The sequence below is a fragment of the Emys orbicularis genome, chromosome 11 (genome assembly GCF_028017835.1).
Source record: "Emys orbicularis isolate rEmyOrb1 chromosome 11, rEmyOrb1.hap1, whole genome shotgun sequence".
In the NCBI taxonomy this organism is placed as follows: Eukaryota; Metazoa; Chordata; order Testudines; family Emydidae; genus Emys; species Emys orbicularis.
This window is the reverse complement of record NC_088693.1, coordinates 25,964,198-25,984,421: the sequence shown is the minus strand read 5'-3', so window position 1 is coordinate 25,984,421 and position 20,224 is coordinate 25,964,198. Positions and strand designations below refer to the sequence as shown.

Genomic DNA, 20,224 nt, shown 5'->3' with positions numbered 1-20,224 from the left:
GAAAGAAAACCATATAGCAGCTAGCAGAACATGATTGGCCAGGGCACAAGAGATATGTAACTGCAACTATTTCTACAATTGTTTTAGAATTTTATAAATCAGGTATCATGTAAAAATCAAGAATCTGAACTTCAAAATTTCAAACCTTTAGTTATAATTCCACACTGTTGACACACATACTGGTGTTTATAGGACATCAAAAAATAAAATAAAAGTGGAACAGGGACTTGGAAAAGACTGCATTCAAAAAACCTACAGTACACAAGGAGGGCTGAAAGGAACTTGCTTCAGTGAAAACAATTAACATTATTGTAAGAAACACACATGCTTGAAATGAGTGTAAATGGAAGCTGTTTTTCATTTCATTTTTCCCCTCGACAAAACACCCACAGGATCACTTAATCCACCACTGAAATGCAAATATGGGTTGAAACATTATTTTTTAATTATCAGCACAACACCTTAGAATAGGACATAAAGAATGCTCTTTCCAAATGACTCTCCAGAAGGAATTTTGGCAAGCAGAACATAGTTACTCACACTGAAATCTGGCAATCCACCTATACTTTCTTAGAGTCCCATGGAATCTTTAATAGCCACCATGGTTCATGATGTTGGTTTTGCATCTGAAAGGCAAACGCTTCTGCCTCAAAACTGTGTTAGAGAACTGGTCCTGTACCAGCTCACAGGGTACCAATGGCTAACTCAGCAACAGCTCTTCCTGCAGCACCTAAGGCTACACCTTCAGGAAACCTCCCACCATTGAGCTTTTGTGGTGGTGCAATCACTGTTAATGAAGTCCAGCCACCAGCATTTGTACCATCACATCATCTAGCCTTGCTCATACACAGTGGTTTAAGATATTACCAATAATCAGTCTACACCAGAACTCCCAGTGCTGCTGCACACAAGGGAAATTTCACAGAAACAGACAAGACCAATATGTTCCTTACCTACATTGGCAATTAATAGTGCTGCAACTTTCTCGCTCAGGGGTGTGAAAAAACACACCCCTGAGCACAGCAAGTTGCAGCACTATAAAGCACCAGTGTAAACAGTGCCCCAGCGCTGGGAGCTATGCCCCTCATTGAGATGGGGTTTTTTTTTTTGTTTTTTTTTAAAAGCACTCCCAGCACTGCGCTGCCACCACACAAGGCACATTAAAGCGCTGCCGCGTTGCCAGTGTAGACTAGTCCTTAGAAGTGTCCTAATGATGTACTAACCCAGCCCAGCTTGTGAAATCTGGCAGGATCAGAGATGAGGTGGTTTGAAGGAAAGCAAATTTAAATTTGAGAATACAGAAATGTCTGCAGGACGCCCTTATCTGTACAAATATATATTTGCAGTTAAATCGCTTGTTGCCCTAAATTACAATTGAGAATGCAATATATTAGATTTTTAAATTCATTGGATGGTTGGCTGTTTTTCAAAGAGGGAAGCTGCAAAAATTAATTTCTTCTTAATAAAGAAGGCAGCTGCAGATCCAGCCCTCATGTACTAGACAATTAACTTCTCTGTTAGAACCAGAAACTCTACTACACTAATTATTCCACTGCAGTAAGAACTCCACCTCCTAAACAGCTTCCCCTTCAATTAATTATTAAGCATAACAGACCTAGAGCAATCTACTCTTTTTAGCAGTTCCAACAATTACTCCCTGGATGGCTACAACTACAGTCCTTAAGTTAGTGAAACATGTTTGTTCTGCAGCAGATAAGGAAGCCTTATAAACTGAAAGAAAATGTGGTACTTATACAAGATGTGTCCCATTCACCTTGAGCTAATTCATGGGTTGGAGTAGGAGGGAAATCACCACAGAAATAAAGTGACAGATTTGCCAGCACTCTGCTGTTCCATCTCTAGAAACAGAGGCGTAGCGAGCGCCCTCCGTACCCTCTGACCGGAGGGGGCCCCGCAAGGAAGGGGGCCCCTAAAAGTGGCAAAAAAAATGTAAGGTATAACTAGGTAAGTGACATTTATTGACGCTATTGCACAATCCATGTCGGTTTTACTGACAAAACCGTGAAGTCATTATGATACATCATAATGCTATTGGCTACATCAGTTGTCTGTCGGTCAGTTTCGAATTTTAGTTGGACCCATTCAAAGAATGTGTATTTGCGTTCATAATGGCGGTCGGCGGATAAATGTTATTAATTTAGTTGTTTAATTTTTTATCGTTTGAAACAATTCATTTCCAACGCAGAAGCGTGCTTTGTGATGTCTAAGAGAACGTATAAGAGCGGAGCTAGTAAACAAAAGGCAGCAAAAGATGCCGAGAAGGAACTTGAGAAAATTCCAAAGTTGTCAACGTATTTTGCGCTGCAATCCAACGTACAGGTACAGGCACATGAAATGGACAGCGCTAGCAGCGACGAATCGTATCCAGAAGTATCCAGAAGTGCTTCAAGTGAGGTCGAAGGTGAAGCCAGTTGTTCTACCAAACAAACTGTGACAGATATTCCAGATGCTGCCGGGAAAGAAGTATCTGAATCTGAACCACTGACTGATGATCCAGGAGATTGGCCGTCTATAATATCGGACAGGCAAGTGTGTGACATTGCTGCACGTGGCCCACCGCAGCAGAATGAAAGTTACGAATTTCCATTTAACGAGGAAAGACGGAGGTTCACAACTACTCATTTCTATCGAACCATGGCAAATGGCGAGAAAATAAGACGTTCATGGTTAACGTACTCAGTTCAGAAAGATGCCATTTTTTTTTTGTTGTAAATTATTTGGCACTGGCAACATACCGCTACGTCGTGGAACATCTGCTTGGAAAGCACTGTCAAAAAGACTTCAGCAGCATGAAACAGGCAAAGGTCATCAAGACTGTATGGTGAAATGGTTTGACCTTCGGTCAGGCATAGTAAACCGTACATCTATTGACCAACTCGAATTGCAGGCTTTTCTGAAAGGAAGAGATTTCTGGAGAAATGTTGTCAAACGCATGGTTGATGTCGTTATTTTCTTGTCCGAAAGAAACTTGGCATTTCGAGGAAGTAATGAAAAGCTCGGCGATCCTTCAAATGGCAACTTTTGGGGACTGTTTGAATTGCTTGCAAAGTATGATACTGTCCTCAGCGAACTTTTACAGAGGATTAAGAAGGCAGAGACACATGTTCAGTACCTCAGTCCACAGATCCAAAACGAGCTGATTCAACTTGTTGCCAGTAACATTCAAGAGGCCAACATAGCGCAGCTTAAAAAAGCAAAATATTATTCAGTTATTTTGGACTGTACTCCCGACGTGTCACATGAAGAACAGATGTCTGTGGTGTTACGCTTTGTTGAATGCAACGGTGAAGATGGTGTCAATATTCGTGAAGCGTTTGTTGGTTTTCTTAATGTTCATGATACAACTGGCGAGGGCTTATTGGAAGCGTTTCTTGAAAAGGCAAACAACTTAGGAATAGACATTGCTGACATGAGAGGCCAAGCTTATGATAACAGCGCAAATATAAGAGGAAAGAATAAAGGAGTTCAAGCCCGCATGCTAGAAATAAATGACCATGCCTTGTATGTACCATGTGGAGCTCACACTTGGAATCTTGTGATCTCAGACACGGCAAAGTCGAAATATGCCGTTGACTTTTTCAGTCTGATTAACAGAATATACGTTATATTTTCTTCTTCACCTTCACGTTGGGATATACTTCAAGAACATATGCCAATATCTGTTAAAGGGTTATCGGACACTCGTTGGGAGTTGAGAATTGATGCTGTGAAGCCATTGCGTTATCACCTTGAAGAATTGTGCAATGCTTTGTCATCTTTGCGAGAATATGCACTCGAAAAGAAAGATAGCAATACAGCAACAGAAGCCGGTGCGCTTTTAGACCATGTTACTACGTGGCCTTTTGTTCTGACTGTGTACACGTGGTACGATATACTATTTCACGTCAATAAAACCAGCAAATTAATTCAGTCACCAGATGTGTCAATTGACGTACTGCAGGCAGAAGTCGGTGCTACAAAGAAGTTTTTGGAAGACTATCGAAATACAGGATATATCTCTGTGGTCACAAATGCACGTGAAATAGCAGAGCATATGGGTATTGAGCAGGTGTTTCCAGAAACCAGGGTGCGACGTAAGAAGAGAATGTTTGATTACGAATGTGCTGATGATTCGAGTTGTCTTTCTGCCGAAGAAAAATTCAAATCGCAGTTCTTTCTTGTTCTCACTGATCAGGCCATATCTTCTGTTTCGTCGCGATTTGACCAACTCGTGGAGTGGTATAAGTTGTTTGGATTTCTGTACAACGCTAACAGCCTGAAGCAGTGTCACAGAGAAAATGAACTGGAGAATCACAGCAAAAATTTTGAAAGAAAAATGGGAGACATTGATGCCAACGAACTCATAATGGAATTGAATCGTTTTATTTATGTCATCGAGAAAGAGAGAGGACTTGTCACGGCAAACAATTTTTTAACGTACATATACAAGAACAGCCTTCAGGAGATATATCCGAATCTTTGCATTTGCATCAGAATTCTTCTGACCACACCAGTTACTGTCGCTGGTGCTGAAAGGAGCTTCAGCAGAATGAAACTGATCAAGAATATCCTGCGCTCAACCATGACAGATGACAGGCTTTCTGCGCTTGCAGTTATCTCAATCGAAAACAAGATTGCCAGATCTCTGGACTATGACGCATTGATTAACCAATTTGCGGAGAACAAGGCTCGAAAGAAGCGCTTTGCGTAAATACGGAATACATGTACACTGTAGGCCTATGTATACATAATATGAACCCTGTATATTGTATAAAATAAATACCGCATTCCAGTTTCTGCATTGTAAGGGGTCCCGCCCGGACATATGTTCGGAGGGGGCCACGTTCTTTGTTGCTACGGCCCTGTCTAGAAATAATCAGGCATGGAAACAACACAGCCCAACATTACAGGAAAGTTAGCACAGCATTACATCTTATACATAAAGCAGAAAGATGAAAGGCATCGGGTCAAGCACATGCTTTGCAATTTATCAATTTATGTCATACTGAAGGAAAACCTGATGGCGTGGGAGGATTTGTCATGTTTTTTAAAAGAGAAGAACCCACCACACATTTGTATCATTTCATGGTGCCTTTGGAGATCATAGGCTTCAAAGATATGATATGTTTATCTCTGCAAGCTGCTTGTACTTCATTACAGGTATCTCAGATGAGCTCTTTTGTGGAAACAATCCTTAAACTTCATGGGAATAAAGAAGTTAGGAGGGGGCAGGGAAATGGACTAAAGATGCACCGTTATAACACATTAAAGGTTTCCAGCTTAAGTTTTCCCAGTAGAAACATTGTAACAAAATATATCACACACCTAATGAATGACTGTACATCAAATATGTATTGTGTGTGTTTTATAAAAGGAAAGAAAAAAATCCCAACACCACATGGCTAAATATATTTTCTCAAAAAAAAAATTAATATGTTTAACTGAACAAATTGACAGGTTAGATTTCGCTAATTTAAAATAAAATCAACTTCACTAGCAATGCAGACATTCCCACCCCACATCAATCTATGAGAGTATAATTTCTAGTATTTCTAGGGTGTCTCACATCAAGATATGATAGTCTACCCTTGTGCATTGAGAGGTGGAAATATTGGTGTGGATTTCATTAAAACAGCAACATGCCATGCAGCATCAAAGAGAACTATCAAATCATGGAAATGACTTTCAAGAACCAATGAGGATTTTTATGCATTTGTTTTAGGAGTTTTTGCTAAATAAGCTAATTAGGCATGAATGATCCAGATAAATAGTCTGCAAAGATATTTAAACAGAAAGAATTTATGGATCTAATTCTCTTCTTACTAGTGCAACTTTCATTAACTTCATTATCATTCCTGCATAAGAGAAAGAGAATAGTCTGACCTGATACTTTAAGGAGAAAATATATTGTCAGTAGTACACAGTCATAATTCTCAGTAGTAAACACATTAGAAAACTAGGTAAAAATAGACATTGTTTCCCTAGAGGAATGGGCTATCATTATTTGCATCTGACAAGTACTGTATGTGTTATGCTGTGAAACATCATTTGACCTTTTGCTCCCTATATTCCTACATGTTCTGTAGTGTCTGATTAACAAAAGAAAAAATTATTCAATGTCTCTTCACAAAAATGTAGTCACTGAATACAATAAGGAATCTTTAGAGCAATTCAAGGCTGAAACAATAGATAGTAGGACTTCCCTCTGGGGGGAACAAACTACGTATGCTAGTATAAGGACCCTTAGGCTTGTTCCATTTTTCCTTACTGTTTTTTCTCTCTCACACTCACACACACTTTGAGGTCCCATATCATAGCCATCATCCTTCTAGTCAAGCACAACTGGCAAGGACTTGCTTCAAAGCCCACCAGTGCCACACTTAGTCAGCTGGAATGAATCCTGTTGAGCAACAACTAAAACCAAACATTCCTCTCCCTCCCTACCCCTACGTTGCCTGCACAACAAGAGATGTGCGAAACTCAGCAGATTCAGTATGCAGAGGTACATGCCAATATTTTGCCCTAGTTCAGCCCTAAGTTTCATCTCAAAAAAGGAATGTGAAATCAGAACCAAAGTTAATTTCTGTCTCCTTCCTGGAAATAGAAAACACTGACATTACGACAGCGAGAAATTAGTTCAGGAAATCCACATTGCTAAATATCACAACTAAGACTAAATACATCAGTTTCTTCTGCCTTTCACTAACAGCAAGCTTCAAAATGAGTGGGCACGACAGATCCACCTGAAGAACAAAGAATGAACTTGTTCCTGCATTTTCCTCAGTTCAGTTCAATTCCTTACTCCTTATTTATTTTTTAAATTTTGGGGGAAAATATATTGTGGGCCCACAAACTTAGCTGGGAAAAAAGTCTTTTTACATCACAGGCAGCTTATTTCCTCACAGAGTCTCCCTGTGTATCCCTCCCAGTCCCCGATCCTGCAAACACTTAGGCATGTGAGTACAGTAGTTGCAGGTGTTAAGTGTTTTCAGGTCCCCAAGCCAGCAAGATACTTCACTGGCTGAGCTGAGCACACCACTTAACACTCACAGAATACAAAAAAAAAATTGCCAAGGAAAATACATTTGCAGACACATCAGGCAAAACCAAATAGCTAACTTCAGGGTACAGAGGAACAAAGACAACAAACTAAGCAGCAGTCTACTGAAAATCTGTTGTGAAGCTCAATAAGGAATCCAGTAGCTTAGTTAAAAGTGAACTGCAAAAGAAAGCAATTTATTTATTGCTTTTGCCTCTTAGTGCCCTACTATGATCAAGGTCAGCTGGCCATCATGGCAAAAAAAAGGGTTAAGTCACAGTAAAAACATAGGAATCATAATCTGAATTTAAAAATAAGTCGTGGCACACTAAAATTTTCATTATATTGTTGCCCATGGAAAATTGAGAAAAGTTAATTAGTCTCCAATTTGCAATTAAAAATTGATTAAAGCCATTTAGTTATATTAGTTTATCCATACTAAATGGCACACATGTACAGCCAAATCTGAGAAGATTCATGGAGGAGGCTGGTTCAGGTGACAAAGACCATGGATGAAATCCCACTCCTATTAAAGTCAAGGGGAATTTTGCCATTGACTTCAATGGGGCCAGGATTTGATTGTTTTAGATAAGCAAATCCTGAAAGTCAGAGAGTCGTGGATATGATAAATGTACAGCTTTATTCATGATGTATAGAAATAGACTCAAAGATGTCCCAAAAGAAGTTGTGGGAGGAGGAGTCATTTTCCTTTAAAAAAGAAAAAAGAAACAGCAGTAATTACAAGTCTTCCCTTCCTGTAGTTGCTGGAGAACCTTCTGAAGCCCATAAAACTATAATAGGAGAGAATAACTGGAGGTGCATGTGTGACATTGTGCAGTCTATATGGTTTTATAAAAACATGATAATAAGTGAATATAATGTAACTCGGATAGTTTTATAAAGATTTGATAATAAGTGAATATAATGCAACTGGGATATGCTTCATGCAAAAGGTCTCTTGTAAGGTATCATTACAAAGCTCATAATCTACTGAGTGTGATCATCCTATTTGTAGAAATGTACCACTCTTGTATCTAAAACTAGAAATATAAAACATAACTCTGAGGGCCTATTGTAATTATGTAAAGTGTGGGCCATTAACGATGGTTTGGAATCTTTATGACTTCCATTAACCAGGACCATTGTCTGCAGATGGCTGTGTTTACCTGTTAGTCTTCCTGTATATGTGTGTGCTGGCAAGTGGGCAGTGAAGTCTTGCAGTTACATGTGATCATGTCACCTGAACTGGAATCCATCTTTAACCTGGTGCTTTTCCAGTGAGGGGGGGTGGAAACCCAGAGGGACAAAGGGTTCCCGCCTTATGCAAAAGATATATAAAGGGGTGGAAGAGAACAAAGGGGGGAGGAGCCATCATGAAGAATCCCCTAGCTATCACCTGAGCTGGAACAAGAGCTGTACCGGGGAAAGAATTGTGCCCAGGCCTGGAAGGTCTCCAGCCTGAGAAGAAACTTACTGAAGCATCTCTCAGGGTGAGATTATCTGTATTCAGTTTGATTAGACATAGATTTGCGCATTTTATTTTATTTTGCTTGGTGACTTACTTTGTTCTGTCTGTTACTACTTGGAACCACTTAAATCCTACTGTCTGTATTTAATAAAATCACTTTTTATTTAGTAATTTACTCAGGGTATGTATTAATACCTGGGGGAGCAAACAGCTGTGCATATCTCTCTATCAGTGTTACAGAGGGCGAACAATTTATGAGTTTGCCCTGCATAAGCTTTATGCAGGGTAAAACGGATTTATCTGGGTTTAGACTCCATTGGGAGTTGGGCATCTGAGTGCTAAAGACAAGCACACTTCTGTGAGCTGTTTTCAGGTAAACTTGCAGCTTTGGGAAAAGTGATTCAGACCCTGGGTCTGTGTTGGAGCAGACGGGAGTGTCTGGCTCAGCAAGACAGGGTGCTGGAGTCCTGAGCTGGCAGGGAAAACAGAAGCAGGGGTAGTCTTTGCACATCGGGTGGCAGCTCCCAAGGGGGTTTCTGTGATCCAACCCGTCACAGCATGATGTTGACTATTTCACAAAGAAAGCATTTTCCCCCAGTTGTTTGTCAGGAGCTTGAGTTAAGAAAAAAAAAATCTCTCTTTAAGGGTTCAGAAGAGTTGGATTAGACATCTTCTTTCCTTTCAGCTATTCAAGTTTCAGTCTTGTCTTTTGTGATGACTGAAAATAGTGGAATTTTGTCTTCTCATAGAAAAATCAGTCATGATATTGCTGAAGAAAAAGCTGCTGGACTAACAAAAAACCCACTTTATGGCCTTTATTCAGAAGCAACAAAGGACCATTTGAAATTGTGGTTGATTTGTTTAATTTAGCTTTGCAGTTCCATCTTAATAACTTTATGAATGTTAAAGAAACAGAGCGCTCTTCTAAAATGAAGACCATGCTGGGAATATTTTCTAGCAGAAATGTGATTTTTCTGTGGGTAAGTATTACTAGTTATTGGATCTGAGCATTCAATCTGACACACTAAATAATGAAGATCAATAATACATTCTATTATTAATAGTATATTGCAGTAGTACCCATAGGTTCCAGTTAAGGTCAAGGCCTCAAGTGTGAAAATATTCATATGTATGTTTATAATTCAAAAACTGTAAAGAGATACAGAAAACATCAGCCCCCTCAAGCCAGTATAAACTAGCTGATTTCTCACAGGTATCATGGCAGTGAACCCAACTCAGGAGATACAGTTTTTTCTCTGTTTAATGTGACAGACTTACAACTAAGCAAACCAAGGGCTGGTCTACACTACTGGGGGGAGAGGGGGAAAAAAATAGATCTAAATTATGCAACTTCAGCTACGTTATTCACGTAGCTGAAGTCGACATACCTAGATCTACTTACCGCGGTGTCTTCACTGCGTTGTGTTGACGGGAGATGCTCTCCCGTCGATTCCCCTTGTGCTTCTCATTGAAGCGGAGTACCAGAATCGATGCTAGAGCGATCGGTGGTCGATTTATTGCGTCTATACTAGACACTATAAATCGACTCCTGCTAGATCGATAGCTGCCTGTCGATCCGGTCGGTAGTGTAGACAAGCCCTAAGTCTCATTGGATGTCACTAGGTCTTCTTCCCAGACCCTGCCTATGTCATGAGAAAGAGAAATGAAGAAGCTGTTCTGGTTGAGACAAGCTTTCCAGGATGATAACTAAAGGTGCTGAAGATTTATCCTGCCAAACCACAAGTTATACACAAGGGTCAAAATACACTTTTATATGTCATAAATTAGAGACTATGACCTCCAATGCATAAGAACTAGAAAATATCTGTTTTTCCTTTTTGTCTTTGGAGAGAGCAGCTAATGCTTTATAGTGATGTTTGAGCAGTTTCTTCAGTTGAATCATTTTAAACTGAACTCAGTGTTTTCCAAAGAACTACATTATAAGCAGAGATGCGCTATAACCAGAATTACAATTTGCACATTGTTTCACTTAGTTTAATTAATGTACTTTGTGTGGTTTTTAAGATCACTAACATTTGCATGGAAAGATCTCTCTTTCATACGGTTTCATCTCTTTCTGCTAATTATTTCTCCTTCATTCTAAACATTCATGGCCTGAAGTTACAATCCTCTGTTTTTGACATCAGATTAATTGCTGTGGAGATTATGATGATTACAACTCAAGGTGAGGAATGAGAGTTTATCTGCTCAGAAAGCAAATATCCTGTTTTGATGCAATGCCCTCAATAATTAAAAAGAGAAGAGAAATAGACTTTTCTATAAAATTTATCTCAAAACATTTCAGTCTTTCATGAGTCATTTAGCAGCTCTCTAATGAAAAAGTGCTTGTCCTTCCAATAAATTCTGACAACAGCTGTAAGCAGTTGAAATAAGAACCTTGTTAATAACCAACTAGCCATTTATGTGGTTTATTATTTATTTATTGATCTCAAGCACTTATTTAAGTATTTGGTTATAAAAATAAACCTTATAACGAGTAACATAAACATGGCTGTGATCACTGCAGACCAAAATACAAAACAAAGCACTAAGGGAAAATAAAATCCAGCAAGTCAGACAATTAACCACATACTAGCTCAAGTAGAAATGACCTACATCATGCACTGAAGAAAACCAAAGCCCAATGTTGGCAGACTGCCAAAGGGAGCCCATTCCAAAGATAAGGGCCCTCAATTGGAAAACGTCAGCTCCAAAAACTCACAGCAAGCACACCCCAGACTATCTTAACTGCCTGATAATCAAACAGTCTGTGGGAGAGTTGGGTCCCAGATGTCTTGTTTTTAAAGGGACAGTCCCATATTTAAGCCCTCCTGCAGGTGTCCTGACTTTCTTAAAAACGGGCAAATTGTCCCATATTTTCTGTCTCCCCCTAAATCTGTACTGGTGCTGACCGGATCCCTGCTTGCCAACCACCCGCCCACCAGCAGTGAGGGGGCGGGGGGGGGGGCAATGACCAACGATGGGAGTGGGTGTGCAAGGCTGGTGGCAGGACAAAGCTGCAGCATGCACGGCTAGCCACTCCTCCTGCTGGTCCATCAGCACAGCCCCCTGCCCTCCCGTGCAGTGCCGAAAGGCTGCTGCTGGCCACTTTCTGGTGTGAACCCTGGCAGAAATCTGGTGTGGGGGGGGCACGTGACCCTGCATGCCGCCCCCATGTGCTGCCTCAGGAAGACGCAGCACCAGGTACCAGGAGAGGCAGGTCCATCCTGGGGGCCCAGCCAAGCACGGAGGGCACTGGGAAAGGAGAGTCGGGTCGGTGGGTCACTGTCTCTGTGAGAGAGAGGTATATGGGAGTGTGTGTGTGTGTGTGTCACCTCTCCACGAGTGAACCCTAAAGCCTTAAAGATAAGAAGTAAATAAAAAGAATCCAACTGTGCAGTATTTCTTTTTAACAGGGGTTCAGTCAACTTGATGTTAATTTGAACATTTGTACTGCATAATTCTGATTGATTTTCATTGAACTTGCTTGAATACGAGTAATTTTACTAGGTGTCCCATATTCAGCATACAGAAATATGGTCACCCTAGTCCCAGACCATACAGGGATCCAAATAACCACATAGACTGTTTTTTAGTGATCATATTAAATATGCTCTAGTCAGTGATTCCAGAGCCCTTTGCTGTTATGAAGGTTACTTCCCAGCGTGATATGCTGGTGGAACAAGAATATTGGCCTGTCCAGAAATCTGTTGTCACTAGGACCTGGAGTAGTGAACTGATGCTTAAATATATATTTTAGACTTTGTGGTAGAAAGAAACACCATGTGCAGATCTACTTATATGTAAGCAGAGTCAGGATGAGCTCTACCCTGACATCTGGTGGTGAATTATGGTGAGTGTGGAAAAGAACTCCAGGGGCTGATCTTGTTTGCATAGGCACACCCACTCGCCTGGCATGAAACAACAGCAACTGAAAGTGGTTACTTTGGCTGGTGTGGGATCCCCAGTTTCTCTATTATTGAGGCAGGAAGAATAAAGTTTTGTTACCCTGATTCTGTGAATCAAGGCCAGTGGAACTGTTGTATGACAGAAGGACTGAGTGAGTCCTTCACCATTACCTAAGTAGCACTTGCTTGACAAGGGGCATGGGTTACAAAACCCAGTGAATTGAGAGAGGATGGGGACAGGTATTTGTGCCTGATGGTATGGGCCCCCTCTGAGGGTTCAAAACACCAATTGCACCATCTCCTCTCTCTACTGTTGAATGTCAGAGCTAACTTTGATTCTATTAGGAGTCTAGTTACAGGCTGCTGAGCTGAATTCACTTTGGGCCAATGGTGCACTAGCACTGGGGCTCCCCTACTATACTATGAGCTGAAATCACAAAAGAGCTAAAGTTATTAAGAGCTGAGATCACTGAGTGCTGTGTTAACTAGTGGGGGAGCCTGAAGCTATATTGCTCAGCAGCTGGCAGAGTAATTTGTGGGGACGACTGGAGGGGCCGGTTGGAGTGGCCCAAGGAACGGCGAGTGGAGCTGTTTGCGGGGACGGCTGGAACGGCTCACAGGTCGGTGAGCGGAGTGGAGCGGAGCAGCTTGTAGAGCGGAGCAGTTCATGGGATGGCAGGAAAGTGGACTGGCTTGTGGTGAAGGCTGCGGCGGAACCCCCACAGGGAAACAGACGGCTGGCCAGCCTCGGATCACGTAAGGTGCCCCTTAACACTCTGCGTGCCCCCCCTTTTACTCTGGGGCTGCACTGACCAGGGACAGAGACTTTGGGGGGTTATTGGACTTTTGGGACTTTGGGTGGTTGCTGGACCCAAGAGACTTTGGGGGTGTTGGACTTTGGGGACTCTGGGTGATTTTTGGGTTGCTGGATTCAAGTGCCAAAGGGAAAGGACACAGCCCAATTTGCTGGGGTGGGTTTTGCTCATGGTTTGTGTTAGGAATCCTGTTTGTGGTGTTTTTCCAATTTTATGCTGATGTCGTTTACCTCATGTTATTAAACATTTTCTGCTACACTCAGACTCCGTGCTTGCGAGAGGGGAAGTATTGCCTCTTAGAGGTACCCAGGGGGGTGGTATGTAATTGTCCCAGGTCACTGGGTGGGGGCTCGAGCCGGTTTTGCATTGTGTTATTGAAACAGAACCCCTAGATACAGAACCCAGCCCTTGTTGCTGCCAACTTAGATGGGCAGAAGGGTTACATATATAAGGATGAACATTTCAACTGTATCACTAACTTGCCCATGTAATGAGATTTTACTACACTGTGCTCCCAGACGATTAGAATCAACTATTTGTTCTACTGGAATCTGTAACCATTTATCAATGTGCCTCTATAAATAATACATAATAAAATGTAATGATTGCTTTACATACAAACTATACTCAGCAATTACATACTGCAAAACTATACTTTGATTCCTGCTTCGAACAAACAGATTAGGATTTAATCTCTGCCTCCTGCTTCTCTCTTTGACCTCACATGGCTCTAATGCAAACACAATGCAAAACAGGTGCGACAGAACTATCATTGACCTAGCACATTCAGGGAGCACATTCCTGTGTTCCACAAAACACAGTGAGCACGAAGTAACCACGGGCCAGGTGCTCGAGGGGCTCAGAAACCCGTAAGAACCCCAAGCACTACTCCTCGGCTCGTGTAGAGCGAGAGTGGCGGAAGGCTCTTCGATCCATTCAAGCGAAGAAACTTTCCCGGGAAAGAAGGCGGCCTCCAGCGGCTGCCGCAAAGAGCTCTCTCTAGCTATGTGACAGCAACGGGGCTGAAGGGAACCCAGCAATAACCAGCGCACACGCAGCCCGTACACCTCTCTCCTTCCATCTGCACCGACCGCAGCCTGGCAGGTTTTTACACAGCGCCGCTGGTGAGATGCAGAGGCTGAGCGCAAGCCAAGCCCGGAGGGGGGAGGGGAAGAGAAAGGACTCACACACTGAGCTCTGCAATTCTCTCCCGAAATTGTTGTCACCTGCCAATCAGTTGAGGTACCCCACGAGCGAGGGAGCGCGCGAGCATGCCCAGTGAACAGAATGACATCAGCTTCATCAATACTGGGGGCTGGGAGGCTGCAACCCAGGTGGGAATCGAGGCCGACTCCATTCAATTCCTCCCCACCGCAGGTACAAACGAGGGGAGCGCGGCACACGGGCTGCCCTCTGCCCTCCCAGCCTGGCCCCGGGGCTGGAGCCGCGGGCAGCGGAGGCGGTAACTGGTCCCCGGGGGAAAAGCCGCGGTGTGCAGAGCAGGCTAGTGCCACCCACCCCACTCCGAGGAACTTCTCCCCCCTGCCTGGCGTCTGCATCCCCCAGACCCTTCTCATCCCAACAGGGGGCCGCGTGCCCGCGGGGGGGGGCAATAAACCCCAAGTGAAAGGATGGGGGGGGGGTTGGGAACTGAGAGAAACCCTGGGGGCGTGCCCGAGCCCCTGCCCCCTCCGGGAGGAAGCGGGGTCCCTGCAATTCTGCGGTAGGTGCCTGCACAGACCCCCGCTAGCTACACCAGAGCCCTGGGATAACCCCTGCCCCCCAGCCCCCATCCTAGAGCGGGAACAATGGGTCGCAGCAGGGAGGGAGCCGGGTGCCCAGGGCGCGGGTGCTGCGCGGCGCGCAAGGGGGGGCGATGGTGCTTTTTGCCAAGGCTGCAGAACCGCGGCCCCAGGATGCTCAGCCCCACGGTGGCTGGGAGCGGGACCTCCCGACGAAACTTACCCCGATCACCACCGTCTCCTCGCCTTTGAACTTGGGGATGAATTTGTCCCCGCGGAGGATCTCCGCCTCGTTGAGGGGCCGGAACCGGCACATCACTTTGATGCTGCATTCAGCGGGGTCCGCCATCTCGGAGGGGTGGGAGGGATGCTGAAGGGCGAGCTGCAACCCGCGTGCCTAATGCATCCAGCCTCCAGCGAGGCAGGGACCGCAAACACCCGGCCCACCTTCAGCAGGTCATGGGGTGGGGGGGTTCGAGAAAGCAGCGCCCCTGCATTGTCCAGCTTCTCCGGCAAAAAAACCAGCCGGCCCCGCGGCAGAACCACTTCTGCAGAGCACCGGGGTGGGGCTCGCACCCCGCGCGGGGGCTGCAGGTGGCTCTCTGCGGGCAGCGAACAGACAAAGCGGCCGCTCCTTTGCCCCTTCAGCAGCCTCTTGCGAGCCCCACCACCCCTCACCGCCCCCAGAGGCTTTGTGACTTCACCGCATTACATCAACCCCTCCCAAAGCTCGGGCTCGAGGGGAGAGGCGCCAACAAGGCATGCTGGGAGCTGTAGTCCTCCGAGCGACATACAGGTGGGGGGGGGGTGAAGGAAAGGGCCGTACCCCACTTTCTTTAGGTGTCCGACTAACTACTGATAGCTGGGGGGTGAGGATTGACGGGTGGTGGCGGTGGGCGCTATTTTGAAAGCCGATTACAGCTCCCCAGCTGAGAGGAAATCCGTTTCTAATTAGATCAGGGTGAAATGTTTCAAAGTTTCACAAATCACATCAAAAGTGTTTAACAATGACAAACATATTTTCCCCGGTTTCCAATCAGGGTCTTGAATTTCCAATCTTGGTCGTTTTTGTTAATTACATTAACATTACACCCGCTCAGCAGGGAATGAGCTCTGAGTTATTTTTCATAACTCCTCCTTCCTCCCCACCCCCTAAAGATTTTTCAACACTCCAAAACATGTCAGTTTGGGTGTTTGTTTAGCTTTTTTATTATTATTTTTCTTACTTTTGTTTCCAGCATGGGGTTTTATCAGTTTAACCCTAAATCCAGAAACCCCAATTATACTTAATTAAAAATGAGAGCTAGAGAGAAAAGGGGAATAGACCCTATGGTATATGTGGCTTGTTAATGTTCTGACATGTTCTGTGAAGTGCACTTTTAAATGCAGATGTTTCCTTTCCTGCTGCACATGAGACATACACACACTCTGTGCTCTCTTTTGCAGACTTTACCTTTGTTCCTTCTTGCTTTGTTGGACTCTTAATATAAAATAAAGGTCATTCTGACTGGAAGTATGTTTTGCTCTTTGCATATGGAAAATATAATAGAATCAATATCCCATAGTATTAAACCATGCTAAAGAGCTTCTGTACACCTGATTGGGAGATATGTCACAGGATTTTTTACTTTATAGTCACTATCCCATGCTTTTCTGAAAATGTGAAATGAAGCAAACATGTTCTGTAGTAGTCTCTGGTTGAAATTCAGGCCCTGTTGAAGTCAATGAGAGATTTGTCATTGATTTCAAGGGGGTCGGGACTTCACCCCCTGTGTTTGTTCATGTGACAATAGATTGGATTATTTTATGTTCTATTGGTGGGTTGGTTCTTTTAGCACCTAATGAATGTGTGTAAGTAGAGCACTGATTCTCAACCATTTCCATACCATTTGTGACAGATATGACAATATCCTGCAATATCGTGTGCAAACCTTATGGAATGAAGTAAAACATATTTAATTACACTTAGTAACTTCAGGGTCCATTGTATTGAAAATGGAAATGTTTGTGTACTACTGTGGGATTTATGGAACTTCTTTAGGACGAAGGATTAATGTAATCTCTGGGAGACAATGTGAATTTCAAAAGCCTGACAAATAATATAGCAGACATGACTGATCTTTTCGGACAATATGTGTGAAGTGGAATTCTTAGGAGGTACTGGGGGAGAGAGGGTTGCAACCCCCACCTACTGACTCAGCCTTTGAAGCTTTTCCCTGATGGGGAACCTTTTGTCTGCTGATCACCTGTGACATGAGGACAGTTCAGAGACCCAACCTGCATTCTCCAGGGAGTAACTGACAAAGAAAAAATGATTGGATAAATAGCCTGAGTTTAAGATGACTCAGAGCTTCTTCGTATTCCAGCAAATGAACAGGATCTCTGGTCCATGGAGGGCCTCAATCCTTAGGGAAGGGTTGGAAGAACATGGCCTATTGCAGCCCCATAAGACTAGGTGCTAGTTCTGAGCTGAGGCTGTTATAAACTTGTGACCACAAACAAGACCTCCTGTGGGAGCTCACCTGCCAGAGTGCATGGTGCAGACACTGGGGGGAGATCTCTTGCAAGCTTATTTTTAGCATGCTTGTAGATTTTTATTGTTTTTAATGTGTTTTCTCTAATACTTTTACCATAATAAATAAGCCTGCATAGGAAGAGTTGTGTGGTAACTTATAACAGTGGGAAATGACACTGTGTGCTGTCTCTGAGGGGAGAAGCAAGTGTGTTTAGGTGAACTGTCTTTTGCTGGGAATAATATGATGAAGGCAGGGAACATTTCAGCCTGGACATACCCAGGTCACGAGGGAGAGAGATGTAAGTCTCCACCCAAGAAAGGCAATGGCTAGGAGGCCAGAAGGCTGAGTGCAGATGCCTTTGCTGGACCACTGAGGGGAAACACAGGTGCAGTTGGCCTGAACTATGATTCTATGTTACAATAAAAAATGGTTTGGGGGATCTCTATTTTAGCCATATAGTTAGTCCATGGGTTGCAACCTTCTCCAGTGTGAGAGGCCATGAAGCAGGCTATAATTGCAGCCTAACCCAAATGCTAACAGGAAACTCCTCATTATGCAGTTTTATTACCATAAAAGTTTTTAAATAGGCTGTTATCAATTCCTGGGAAGCTTAGAAAAAAGTTCTACTTAGAAACAATAAATTCATAGGCAGGGGCAGTAGGAAGGGAGTTGTCATTAGATACATTTGCATGAAAAGATAAGTTTTGTTTCCTAGCAGTTTATCTTGATCCAGGCTCCTCTGACGTGATGAAGGGGGGGCAAAGTGGTCCATGGAAAAAAAACTTCTACTGAATTGTTGTCTATCCATCAGCTAACCTATTTCAATTTGATTGGTTGATTAGGGTCATCCCTCATTTGCTGACACCTAGCATGGGCAGGGCTCTCCTTGCTTAACCAAGTGCTCAAAAACCTTTTTAACCTTTTTTTTTCCTTTTTGAGATTGTAATGAATTGCGGAGTAAAACAACTACATCTGAAATGATCTGGCTGTGAAATTCACAAGAGGTGGGGGAAGCCACAAAGGTTTGAAAGCTGTAGCCCCCTGTCAATAGCATGTTGTAATAAAGATGCTGTTTTCTATATGTGGAAACTATAGTGTGTTTAGAGACAGATCACTGTTTGTTTTATTGTGGTCCAATGAATAACTTAACATGAAAGATACGATACTCTGCTTATTGTGCAGGATTAATCATGGATCTAACAAACATATGACTACAGCTGTCATGCTCCAAAAGAGCAGTAATGTGCTAAGTTGTTGGGACCCTTCCTGACTGGATTGTTTTTAGGGTGTCATAACTCAGGCAGTTCTTGAGCCAATCACTTGACACTTGGAACAATTCTACCTTAGGCTCAGATCTACCCTACCAGTTTTGAGCCTGTTGTGTGTGTTTCTCTCTCTCTTTTTTTTGTTTTGTTTTTTGTTTTAAAGAAGAGAGATGCAAAAATTAGACTTATAACAGAACCTCTGTTACAACCTTATCTTTAACTATGGAACAACTGTCATTATTCCATAATGATGGAAAGCCATCATCACCACTACAGACTTTTTCAGTCCACTGCAGGATGCAAGCTTCACCAAGTGTCAAACATGGGTATCTCTGGCTAAATATAAACTGTACAGAGTATCAGTTTGTCTCACAATCATTATTGCAAGTGGCCTTCACGGAAGTTGCTATCCATTAGTTTTCGTTGCTACAATCCATATCTTCTTAGGGCATGGCCGAGTCAAAGGTGCTTTAGCTTCATTATATTTTATGTATTGGTTTGTTCTCTGGTAGATGCCAACCCTTCCTTGCTACCTATTCATAAACAATCTACTACTAAACCAAAACTACAGGCCAGTAAGTATGATGTAGTAATTATTATAGCACTTACCTTTCTCTAAAGCACTATATAAACATTAATGAGATCTGACACCCCCACCCCCACCCAGGGAGATAAATAGGCAGTTTTACCAATCTACAGTAGTTATTTGTTGAGTACCATAAATATGCCAACTACTGTACAAACATAGAAGTCTTGGTCTCAAGCCTAAGGATCTTACAAGTTAATCAGAGATAAGAACATTCAAGTACAAAATGCACATAGGTTTAGAGTCCCATGTGTTAGAAGTCCTTTATACATAACATGAAGATTTTGTAGCAGAATTTCAAGTGTAAGGGATAGCATAGAAGAGGACAAAGATATCAGTTGGGAAACATTCAAAGAGATTGGGTAGGAAGGAATTCTCTCTGTGCCACTCCAATAGTTTACCACTGTATATCCTATACAGGACTAAGCCATACAATATTTAGCTGTGGTTGCCCACAATAAATGTATTAGAACTACTCTGTCAGTAAAATGGCATATTAACGCTGACCAAAAGCAAAATATATGCACGTGTGTTCCAAAAAAAAAACTCAGCAGAGATTCAATACCAGAATATGTTTACCATGCTGATTTCTTGAGGGGGGGGGGAGAGTGAGTGTGTGTGTGTGTGTGTGTGTGTGATATGAAGAATGTAAACCACAATAAACTAGAAAACACCAAACACTCTCTTCATCGCATAGTGTTCATTAATATATTCTCATGCACCTAGCCTTGCCTAGGTATCCATCACCAGTATATGAAATTTGTCACATAAAATAACAAGGTGAAGTACTGACCAAAAGAGGCCTAAAACCCTAGAAGTCAATTCCTCCCTCACATAAGTGCACACAATTCTCCTGGATTTCAATAAGAACTGCACATGCTTTTA

At 42.9% G+C, this 20,224-nt stretch overlaps 1 protein-coding gene across 2 annotated transcripts in view; it reads right to left on the bottom strand.

Moving 5' to 3' along the window:
* Positions 1–15,321, bottom strand: part of KIF5C (kinesin family member 5C) — a 113,769-nt gene extending 98,448 nt beyond the window's left edge. For both annotated transcript variants that reach the window (XM_065413242.1, XM_065413243.1), the window contains exon 1: positions 15,196–15,321. In XM_065413242.1, the coding sequence (XP_065269314.1) occupies positions 15,196–15,321 (126 nt within the window). The remainder of the gene's footprint in view (positions 1–15,195) is intronic.
* Between the last annotated feature and the right edge of the window lie 4,903 nt (positions 15,322–20,224).